The sequence below is a fragment of the Marmota marmota genome, unplaced genomic scaffold (assembly GCF_001458135.2).
Source record: "Marmota marmota marmota unplaced genomic scaffold, marMar, whole genome shotgun sequence".
In the NCBI taxonomy this organism is placed as follows: domain Eukaryota; kingdom Metazoa; phylum Chordata; class Mammalia; order Rodentia; family Sciuridae; genus Marmota; species Marmota marmota.
In genome coordinates this window covers 78,345,960-78,358,334 of record NW_026000026.1, presented here as the reverse complement: position 1 = coordinate 78,358,334, position 12,375 = coordinate 78,345,960, and the positions used below count along the sequence as shown (strand labels likewise).

The window sequence follows — 12,375 nt, the reverse complement described above, 5'->3', positions numbered from 1 at the left end:
GTGCTCATCTTTCCCCACTCAAGTGTCATCTCTACGAAAGGAGAGACTTGGCTTACTTGGTATCTCTAGAGCCTAGATAATATCCAGAACTTAAAAATCAACATCTGTTTATTGAATAAAAGGTGATTTCTTCTTTACAACTCAGTTTCTTCATCAGTAAAGTGCTGCCACTATCTCCTGGGGCTGTGAGGAGGTATAAGATAGGTACATAAAAGTACCTGTGAGGATTAAGTAAGAAAATTGTTCACAAGTGCCCAGAGAGCTGCAAACACTCAAAAACTTATTAATATTAGTGTTCTTTATAATATTATCTGAACTTCAGTCAGTTGCTAACCAAATTAAGAAAATCTTGTTACTTCTCTGAATCTTATCAGTTAAATGGATAAGTTAGCACATATCTCACCAGGGAAGAGTCAATATAAAGCAGTTGTGGCCAAGAAAGCATTTTGAAGTATCCATTATGTACTAAGACGTTTTTGATCCCTGTCATCTGGAGACAACCATATCGGTGTCAAGAAGTCTCATTCAGATAACTGTGTAGTAAGAAAGCATTCTAGATCAGCAGCACTAGGTCACAAAGCAATGAATGTTCTGATTCCATTTTGTATGGTTCTTATTCTGTGACATCACTATTAAATGTTAATTTGTTATTTCCCCCAAAATTCTATTCCTCCTTGTTTCAACAATAATAATAAATGGGCTTTGGATCAGCAAAACCCACTGCCTCCTGTTTCAGCTAAGCCTTGGCCTTGGATAAACAAACGCTAAAATAAAGTTTACAAAAGAAATTACTTGGTTTCCACAAAGCAAAAGGAATTGTGATTAAAAAAACAAAACAAAACAAAACAAAAAAAGCATTAGTTTGAGAGTCAGAAGTCCTAAGTGTTATCTTTCCCTCTGGAGGAAAATTTAAGTGTCTTAATGTCTCTGTCTGTAATTCAGATGACTGATTCTGTGACTCGATATCTGTGTCTTCTAAGCATCACTATGCAATAGACCAATCTTGGGAACTTGTTAAGAATTGAGATTCCCTGAGCCTCCAGGCCAAGAATTCTAATAATAAAGGAGACAGAGTGGGGACCAGGACTTGTACCACAGCCCAGGCAATTCAGATGGAGGGGCTTCCCAATGCCAACAACCACTCCACTCTAAGACCCCTCCCAGGTCTCACTGCCTGCGAACCTGTCCTTGGTTTTCCCTGGGGCAGAATACTATTTGAAGGGAGATAGACTCCTTTAATTATAGCAACAACAGGATGACAAATTATCTTCGTAGAAAGAGGCTCATTGGTAAGAAGACTGGTAACCATAAATTGTCCCTGCTTGTCAGAAAAGCTCTATAGATTCCCAAGAAACAGAGGCCCCAAGGAAACCACCGTTATCATTTTCCTATACATTCGAGCTTGAATGAGGTTGCCTGTCCCTCTGGGAATGGGCACAGGTGTCCTCTCCCCTTCCTCTGCAGACACTGACAGGACACTAGCAGCGGAATCTCGAATAAAAACACAGCCCTATCTTTCCCTCTCCTGGCTGCCCCTGCCTTTCACCCTGTCTGAGGCAGCTAATTACAACCCAGCACAAAGTCTCACCACCCTTCAGCAGCCTTCCCCAAAGAGCACAGGGAATCTAGAGGGCAAACAAGTCATGAAGCAGTTTTATTATAAATAAATATGATTGTGTTTTCAAAGAACCAGGCTGTAGCAGAAAGAACATGAACAATAGCAAGATGTGAATTTACACCCTTGGTTTGGCTCTGAGGTGCTGATGATAAAATGATACTGCAACTATTGGGAATAGAGTAGTTAAAGAGTGGAAAGCTTTGGGGTGATGGGCCATTACTCATCTTTCCAGCAAGATATATAATCACTTTGACATTTACAAAACATCTATCATGCACAGAACAGAGTCATAAATACTGATAATGTAAATAGCTACAATGTATTGAATGTTTCTATCCATCACACACCTAACACACCCACTCCAGCCTGCCATGACCCCAGCTCTTATCCTGAGCATCTCAGTGACTCTGAGTAGGTCATAGAGCCCTCTGTGTTTTCCTCTTCAGTCATATGAGACAATGGTGGCATCTGCTTCATAGGATATGTGTGTGTGTGTGTGTGTGTGTGTATGCAGTTTGTGTCAAGTGTATTAAAGGTGTTCATGCATCTATCTCATTTGACCCTCATTACCTGCCTTGAGGTGGGCATTGTTGTTATCCGAATTTTACAGATAAAGAAACTGCCTGGCAGGTAGGAGGTGCTCCAAACTACTTGCTGAGTAAACTCACTTGAGCCTTCCTAAATGGTTTCCGGACAACTCTGTCTCATAAGCACTGTTATAATGCTTATTTAGGTGGGAAGCCTCAGGCTTGGGAGGGGAAAGGATTTCCACCAAGGTCCATCTTTTCCCAGAGCCAATAAACTATAATATTTTCCTCTGTCTTTTCTCTGGATACCATGAGGCTGGGTCCACTGTTCAGTGTGCATGAACACACCAGGGATGGCAGTGAGATAAGAAGTCCATCCACTAGACTCTCAGTGGCTTGTCCTCTCCTTCTAAGACAATATAATTGTAGTGAGCAGTGTGATCACGTGACAGGGGGGATGAAGGGGCAGAAGCAGAGAAAAGGATTCAAGGGTAGAGGCAGCAGAATAGCAGGCCAGGTGGCAGGGTCTGGGAGGAACTGGCTCCAGACAGGAATGAGTAGTCTGCACCCGAATAGCCCTTCAGACTGCAAAGAGCTTTCACCTCCTCAGAGCAAGCCTGGGACAATGGCAGGGCGTGACTAGTATTCTGATTTCACTGAGGAAGAAAACCAGTTTCAAATTGTTTAACTCATTCACTCCCAGTGACACAGCAACTGAGAAGCTAAAATGGGAATTCCCTCTGTAAGCAAAAGAGATCTGGGGAATGCTGAGCATCTAACTCCACTGTGTGCCATTGTCCCCAGGGCACTCTCAGAAAGCTTTCTCTCTCCTCAAGTGCTCAGACCCTTCAGGTTCAAGGCTCAAATTGGGGGTTGGATATTTATTTCAATCTGCACCTTTCCCACTGTTTTCAAAATAACTCAAAGCAAGAAATTTAAAAAATATTAATCCTTTGAACTTCCTCAAGTTGTAAAGCTTCTTATAAGCAAACTTTCTGTAGTGGTAGCTTTTCCCTCCTCCATATCTCCTGATGGAACGTTACAAGGCACACGTGAAAATTCCCACCAGTGAGGATATGGGGAAAACGTACACTTACACATTGTTAGTGTGACTACAAATTAGCCCAACCACTTTGGAAAACAGCACAGAGAGTCCTCAAAAGACTAGGAATGGAATCATCAAAAGACCCAGCTATCCCACTCCTTGGTATTTATCCAAAGGAACTAAAACCAGCACACTATAGTGATGCATGCATACCAATGTTTATAGCAACACAGTTCATTTAGCCAAGTTATGGAACCAGCCTAGGTGCCCATCAAGAGATGAATAGATAAGGAAAATGTGGTGTATACACACAATGAAGTTTTATCAGCCACAAAGAATGATATCATGTCATTTGCTGGTAAACAAATGAAACTGGAGATTATCATGCTATGTAAAACAAGCTCAACTCAGAACATCAAGAGTCAAATGTTTTCTCTTATGTGAAAGTTAGGGCTGAGGGGAAGGGGGAGCTTATGAAAATAGAAGGGAGATCAATAGAGTGGAGGAAGCAGATGGAGAGGGAAGGAGGAGCGGGCATGGGGAAGTAATGGGAAATGAAATCTACCAAAGTAGTCTATGTCCATACATGAATATACCACAATAAATTGTATATATATATATATATATATATATATATATATATATATATATATACACACACACACACACACACATACACATATATAATTATAATCACTAACAAAATAATAATAATAATAGTACTAATAATAATAGAAGGGAGATCAGTAGAGTAGAACCAACTGGATCAGGAGAGGGGGGAGGGAAAGAAAAGGCAAGGTACTAGGGTATGAGATTGATCAAAATGTGTTTTATATGCATGTATTAATTATGTTACATACACAATGAATGCCACAGTTATGTATAAATATAATGCACCAATAGGTTAAAAAAAAATAAAAGGAATGAGGAAAAAAAGAAAAAGAAAGCAAATCCTCACCAGCTGACTGAGAGTTTAGCATTCCAGGAACATCCAATGCAGATAACCCAAGTGGAAGCCTCTGTAAGCTTGTTCTGCTTTGATAACCTCTTGGCCCTTACCTTCCCTTTGACTGGGATCCAGCTGCTAATCCTAGTTCTGTGATCACATTAAAGTTCACACCATCACCATCTTTACCTCAGCAGAATTTACCTGGCGTTTTTCAAAGGCCAGACTAGAATGAGGACAGAAGATAAAAATACAACGTGTGGCCTGTGTAAGGTGGCCATGAATTCTCTTCCTTCTGTCATCGTTTAACCTTTCCCTAGTAGGATTAATGCTTCCTAATGATCATTTTTCCCCATAGGACTCCAGGGTGGAAGGGATGTGAAAACTCATCCTTCAATGACCTGTTCACAGCTCCCTCCAACCTTGCCCTGGCCCGCCCTCCACCCCACAATTTGTGCCTACACCTCTTGCAGGTGTCTTCCAAGCTAAGAGTCCATACCACCAGTGCCAGCAAACTCAGTACAGAGGAAACCCAGTTTCACCTGTGAACTTCTCTTTCTGTTTGGAAAGCAGTTATGGTCTTCATAACATTATATAGTAATGTCAGTCTTATCACAATAATATAGGTCCTTATGTTTTTGTTGGTAGTATTAATATAACATTGTATGATAGTATATTATTATATGCAACAGTATTTATCAAAATCAGCACTATAGTATCTACCATATATTAATGGTCATGAATCTCCTATATGCTGCAGGCTTTCCAAAGGATTTTTGATATATTGTTTAACTGAGTCCCCACCACAACCACCTGAGAATGATATCACCAATATTAATTTACAAATGAGAAACTGAGGCTGACAGGTGAGGCAGCTTGGACAAAGGCCGGTTCCCTGACAACTAAAATAAGTGGACATTTAAAAATGTTAAATATTACTGTATTCCTTTGAACTTTGATTTTATGGGTTATTTTAATTGATAGGCAGGAAGGGAAGTGCTTTTTTTATATTTGGTTTTGACTTCAGGTTGGAATGTATTTTCCCCGCATCTGTATTTTCACATTTTTCTTTTTGTTCATCTCACCTCCTATCTACACAAATAAAAGGTTAATGTTTATAATTTGAAAGAAATGACAAAATCACAGGGAGACACTGTCTCATATACCTGAAGAGAATTAATAATAATTAATTTTATTTATTTATAATTAAATTATAAATAACTTTATATGGGTGTCTTCTATCATAGCTAATGATAATATTACCTTATATGTCATAGTACTTTACAGGACAAGTTTTTTTCCCATGTGTTTTCAAATTTAACCCTAGAAACAACCATTTCAGGAATTTTCCAAGTAAGTTTCTTAGAGATAGCAGATGATAAAAGAGAAATGTAGATCCAGAATTTCTTATCCTTTTTCCATTTTTACTACAGTTTTTCATTGTTCTAGGAAGAATTGTTAGAACTTCCCATTGTAACTTATTACCTGATAGCTCTTGTGGTTGTGACACTGTGCCAAACACCTAACATAAGTACATCCTGCTGAAATTGGAAAGAACTAAGTTTTCATCACTTGAGATAAAGTGTCTTTCCAATGTCTTATATGGAAGAAAAACTGAGTTTCTATATCTATTAAAAATAAGACCCTTTTTCTATAAAGATGCATTTTCTAGAATAGGGATTAGCAAAATTTTCCTGTAAGGGGAAACGTAGTAAATATTTTAGAGTTTAGACACAGAGTATCTGTAAAACTGCTCAACTAAACTGTACAATAAAAGCAGCCTTAGGCAATATGTAAATGAATGGACATGCTGTGTTCCAATAAAACTTTATTCATAAAAGCAAGAAGCAGGATGTATTGGATCATGGCTATTATTTGGCCCATCCTCGTCTGGAAGATATGTTCTTCCATTCACTCTATTCAAAATATTGCATTTTTAACTTATAATTACTATAAAAATGATTAACAAGAAATTTCACATTCCTTACCTTACCATAAGTCTTCAAAATCCTGAGTATATCAGAGCAAATCTCAACTCAAACTTGCAGCATTTCAAGTGCTCAGTGCATCTAATGGCCACCACCCTGGACAACCAGCTGTAGAGCATTCAAGAGAACAGGCATCTAGGAAGGGGCCTTAGACCTGAGCTAGAGCAGAGTAGGATGAAGGTGAGTTAAAGATGCCTGACTACTTATTTCACCAAGTCCCCTTGGGTTCCAAGCTCTTTTAGAATAACCATCCTGAGAATAATCACTGTGCCTTTAAAAATGAAGTATTCATAAAATGCTATGTGGACCTAGAATATACTCTTATAGATAAAGGTAGGTAAGCTATTGAGGTAAGTAAAATCTCAGATACTTAATAATTACCATGATTTAAATAGACTTTGAATCTTAAAAAAAAATATAGTCAGAAAGGCTTCCAACTATTTTGTGAGATCTTACAGTTTGACAAATGGCAGCGACTCAATATCACTCAGCTAGGTAATACTCCTGGGATTTTCTTCTCTTCCAAGTTATTCTAAGTGTGTGTGGGTGGGTGGGTGTGTGCGTGTGGTGATAGAGATGGAGAAGACAGAGGCAGGCAGCAGAGATGAAGTCAGGGAAGGAGGACACAAAACAGGGTCACTGAGAGGCTTTTTCGAGCTACTAATGCCAAATCCTGACATCCTCAATCAGAGACTTACTCAGCCAAATTAAGTTAGCAAGTGTCATTGCTCATCTACTAGGAGTCCTCCATGAAATGTAACAAAACACAGAATATCATCTTAGCCAGAATTCTTAGGAGGTAAGATGGTTAGAAGGAATATTTCAAGCTACCTGGTCTGTTGGTTTGGGGACAGCACAGGACAGGGATTCTACTAATAGTGGAGAAGGATGTAAAGAGGCATCCTTCTCCACAAGTGGATGTAGTGTGCCTGAATGCTGAGACCGAGAGAGGACTCTACAAACTGCAGTATTTTCATTTTGTTAGTTTGTTGGTTGGCTTGTGTTTCCATATGCGCATGTGCACAGAGCTTAGGAAAGGAGCTAGGTTGCTGTACCAAGACAGATACGGTTAAGGCCATTATCAACTATTTTTCACCTTCCCCATTAGCAGTAGCATATTCTGTTCCACCCAAAAAGGAGGAAAGAGAACATTTCATAATATCATCTTACTCACCAATGTATTAGCCTAATCACAATATCAATCTATGAGCTATCTGGAGATGCCAGTTTGGATCCAACGAGGGTTGTAGAATCTAAAAAGGTCTCCAGCTGCTCGGTATTAAACTCTTCTCCTTTCAGGGGAAACCCATTGGAGCATTATACATTAATTTTAATGTATATTCCAATTGCCTGAGCATTTATTAAATTGCACATTCTAATTCATAGGTCTAGAATGGAGCCCAGGATTCTATGTTTCCTGCCAGCTTCTGAATGATACCTTCCTTCTTGTCTGCAGGTGACATGTTGGATAGTAGGGCCTGCAGAACTTCAAATATTTGTCTGAACAAAGCCCCATAAACCGTCTTGGGTATTTCCTCCTTTTACACCCTGCATTCCTAGCTCTAAGGCTCCTGATTCCCTCCCCTCTAAGCACAGGCTGGCCTGGAATATGAAAAGAGACGAGGAATCAAGTGATCACAGCGGCATAAACTATAAATCCTGCCTGGGCGCACACCTTTTCTTTGAGGCTTATTTCTTTTCATCCTTTTGCCTCTCTGCCTTTAGGTATCAAAGCTTGAAAGAGAGAAGACCCAAGAAGCAAAGAGGATTCGTGAGCTGGAGCAGCGCAAGCACACAGTCCTGGTCACAGAACTCAAAGCCAAGCTCCATGAGGAGAAGATGAAGGAGCTGCAGGCCGTGAGGGAGAATCTCATCAAGCAACACGAGCAAGAAATGTCAAGGACAGTGAAGGTGCGGGACGGAGAGATCCAGAGGCTCAAGTCGGCTCTGTGTGCTCTCCGGGATGGCAGCAGTGACAAAGTAAGGACAGCGCTCACCATTGAGGCCCGGGAGGAGGCCCGGAAACTGTTTGACGCAGAGCGCCTTAAGCTCTTACAGGAAATTGCGGACCTGAAAACGGCCAAGAAGCAGGTGGACGAGGCTCTGAGCAATATGATCCAAGCGGATAAAATCAAGGCTGGGGACCTCAGGAGTGAGCATCAGTCCCACCAAGAAGCCATCTCCAAGATCAAGTGGGAGTCGGAGCGGGATATTCGGAGGCTGGTTAGTAATCCCATCAGACCATGCGGTGCAGAAACCTTCTCTTTCTAGGCTCAGAGCTCCGTGGGACTTGCTTTTTCAGGTGTTTCCTGGTCAGTGGATGGTATACAATGCCTAATTATTGTCCAGTGCTCCATTCAAAATGCAAGATAGGTCAACAGGTATTCAGGTAGCGAGATAAACAGATGGATGTGCCCAGGCCCAAAAGAAATTATAAAACGTAAGAGAATTTGGAATCACCCTTCTCTTATTAATTGGCTCTTCCTAGTCCTACATTTTTAGAGAGTATCTGTTCCACGATCATGGTTTTCTTTGATTGACATCTGTAAAAAAATATTCTAAATTATGAACTCTTCCGATGTTTACATGTTTTTATGGACTTTGCATTTATAAAACCTCACTGGGATTTTTACAGGGCACAGGAGATGGTTCTGTAATTTTTCAAGATGTCTGCAAATGGTAGCCACTGGAACATCCTAAGTGATTCACCAATCTTTTTTTCCACAAACCATGTCTGAAAACAAGAGACAGAGCTATAAAATCTTTAATCATTTTGAAAATTGATCTTTTCTCAAAATAAACAGGGGTCATTCAAAATAAGAATCATTATAATTTCTTCATTGGATGTTATTCCTAAGTAGCTGGTTAGCTATTTGCAATATTCAAGATTTACCTCAGCCCCTGCAGTTTGGATCTTTCCTTTTAACTTGTATAACCCCAAAGCACACAGATCTTTCACCATACTAAAAATAAATAAATTAACTAATTAAAAAAAATACAAATGTAACCATCATCTAAAAGCTAAAATGCCCTACATCGGCCATTTTAGTTATTTTAGAAACAACATTTATGTTCATCTACACTTAGATGTTTAGTATTAGTTGTATCTTAGTTAATCTTATTAAATTAACAATCACCTATTAGAATGTACTTTATGCTTCTCTAAAAATAGTATTTTCTTAGAATAAAAAAAAAAAAAAAAACAACTATACTTTCCTTCCTGCGTCTGCCAATTCTAAGCAATTGTTTTCTAAGAATTCTAATTATGTTCTTTGGCTATACCTAGTATTTAAATTTTAAGGTAATAGTGGTTACCATAGAACATTTTTAAATAGCTAAATGTGTGATTTTCTTTGTAATGTAATATAGTATGACTGTAAAATATTCCTGTTGCCACACCATCTGAATTTTTATATCTGCAATTCATTCTACGCCATGGTTTTTACAATAAAAACCAAACACAGTGCAGAAATATTGGTTCCTGCCCTGTCTTTGGTTTTGCAAGTGACAATGGCTGATGAATAAAGAATCAAAACTGTGAAAGCTGGAGTTGGCAGATAGGTAAATGAAAAAGAAAGCTCTGCAGTAAATATTTTTGTTAATGGGTTTCAATGTAAAATGTACAAGTACATGTGTTTGTTTATCTGTGATTATTTATCTGTTTATTTATTTAATTTATGGTGATACTAAGAATCAGTGTGGTGATAGACTCTTACATCCACAGATACATCTGCAACCCTTTCTTATTTTTTATTTTTGAGATGGGGTCTTGCTTAGTTGCCTGGGCTGGCCTTGAATTTGAGATCCTCTTATCTCATCCTCCCAAGTAGCTGGGATTACAGGTGTGTGCCCCTGTGCCTGGCCATAAATTTCTTCCATGGCTTCCTTACTAAGGTACTGCTGAAGCAGACAAGAAATCCCCCTTAATAACAATGTAAAATTTAGACCACCTGAAGAGTGGTCCAAAAACTGAGTGCAAACAAAATACCAAAGGAAACCTTTAATAATACACATGCATTCGTCTTCATTTCTTCCTTCTTCTTACCTATCCCTACCCACACCCCAGCTCCATTTTTGGAACTGGAAGGGACATAAATGGAAGCTGTTCTGTCTAGAAAAACTTATCTAAGAATTTGGTGCATACCCCTTTTTATCTGAGAGCTAGAGCTTGGCTTTATTTTCAGTATTTGGAGATCAGAGTCCATTCCAACCACCACAGTAATGGAGAGCCTCCTCAGTGCCAGCTACAGAGAACCATCTTGGGGCCAGTATAGTCTAGGGCCTGACAGAATGGGCTCTAGAATCAGAAGATTGAATTGAAAACCAGGCTTCCCTACTTCCTAGCCAGCTGCCTATGACCAAGATTTCACCTTTCAGGTTCTCAGTCCATCATCTGTAAAGGGGTAATAACAAAACCCACTGGATAGGATTATAACGTTTTGACTATTGTGCTTCAAATATGGTAAAAGATCAGTAAATCTCAGCTTCGATGATGGTGGTGACTATTTGGGCACTGATGGGATGATTCCCCCAGCAAGCTGGGTTAGGCAGAGTGTGTCGGCATTCAGAAGACACCCATCTGCAGCTGTGTTTTAACCATGAAGAACATTACCTGTGGTGACCTTGACGAATGACTGCGTGAGTTAAAAATAATACTGGGGCCGAGAGTCCGGTGCAAGACAATAAAAACTAATATTTTCTCTCTTTATCAGAGCAGTACCTGATTACTTACCATGTTATCATGATGTTGTAGATCCTACATACCTTAGCCCCCCCACCCTCCCAAAATGGACCTAAAACGTGTGACTTAGAAGCAATAGTTTACTGACATTTCTGTGTGGAAAACACTTTACTATGTTTAACAATTTCTATCCTAAATGCTTTTCTCTTTTTTCCTCTAGTCTAAAGAGCATACAAAGAAAGTGATTTGTTAAATATAAGGTGACATTTTAGGAAGAGAAAAAGAGAATGATGTTTGTGTTAAATCTTTTCCCAGTTATATTTCAAATATTTACATATAATGTAATAAAACAGAGAGAAACTTTTCACCAATAGCTATTGTCTCTTCAAAAATTGTTTGCCAACATTTATTTCATTAGCTCTCATCCAGGGACAGCAAAAAGATTTCAGTCCAATGGAAGTCTGGTCAATTGTTATTGAATGTGTGTGCCCTTTAGTTGAGAAATACTTCTGAGGCTATACCCAAGCCTAGCACAAATGAGTATTGAGATCAATAAATATGTCCCACAGATGCAGGAGGAGAAATAGTGACTATTACCAGGCATTTTCCATTCCAGTTCTAGTCCCAACCATGATTTTCTGACAATAATGGCAAAATGTTTGCCAAGTACAGCCTGCTCTGAAATATGGATGGGAATTGGAAAGAACCATATAACATGAACCACTGAGAGGACCCTCCTTCAAAGTGGCCAGCCAAATGCAAACATCTTAGTCTTGAAAGATCATTAGGCCACTGAGAAGTCTGCAGTTACAAATGACCAGCTGATATTTGCTATTTGGATTGAACTCAAATGTGCATTCCCCTGAAGAGAAGGCAACATAAAAATTGCCTGGGAAACATTGTAGTAGAATATTCAGTATTCGTCTTTATTAACACTAATGACCCCATTCTCAAGTTAGCCTTTCTTTTCCATATCTAACCAACCCAGACCATTTCAAACAATACATTGAATGAGAACATCTGTACAGAATATACTAGAAAGGAAAAACTGCTCTACTTGCCACCTAATTAAACTAGGACGACCCTTTATTACACATTGTTGCCCCATCATATTCATGTGTTCAATACACTTGTCATATTCGTTTTCCCCCTGAATCAATCAGAAGAAATTAGTTAAACTCCTACCATTGAAAAATGCATTTCTTTACAGCATTGTTAAAATGTCCTGGGTCTCATTTCATTCAGATGGATGAAATCAAAGCCAAGGACAGGATCATCTTTTCCCTGGAAAAGGAACTGGAGACCCAGACAGGCTATGTACAGAAACTCCAACTGCAGAAGGAAGCGTTGGATGAACAGCTCTTTCTGGTTAAGGAGGCTGAGTGCAACATGAGCAGTCCCAAACGGGAAATCCCAGGAAGGGCAGGAGACGGCTCCGAACACTGCAGCAGTCCTGTAAGTCCACTCAAGTTGGGGTTGGGAACTCAGGAGTCATCTTTTATTTAGCCCCCAAGTTTTACCTTTCACTTAAGCTCTTTTCCTGTTTACTGCCCAGAAATCAATTTGATCT

General features: G+C 39.3%; 1 protein-coding gene across 1 annotated transcript in view; it reads left to right on the top strand.

Moving 5' to 3' along the window:
* Nucleotides 1–12,375, top strand: part of Jakmip2 (janus kinase and microtubule interacting protein 2) — a 156,421-nt gene that overhangs the window by 96,734 nt on the left and 47,312 nt on the right. Inside the window, 2 exon segments of the mRNA XM_048811746.1 lie at nt 7,850–8,347; nt 12,051–12,260. Coding sequence (XP_048667703.1) covers nt 7,850–8,347; nt 12,051–12,260 — 708 coding nt within the window.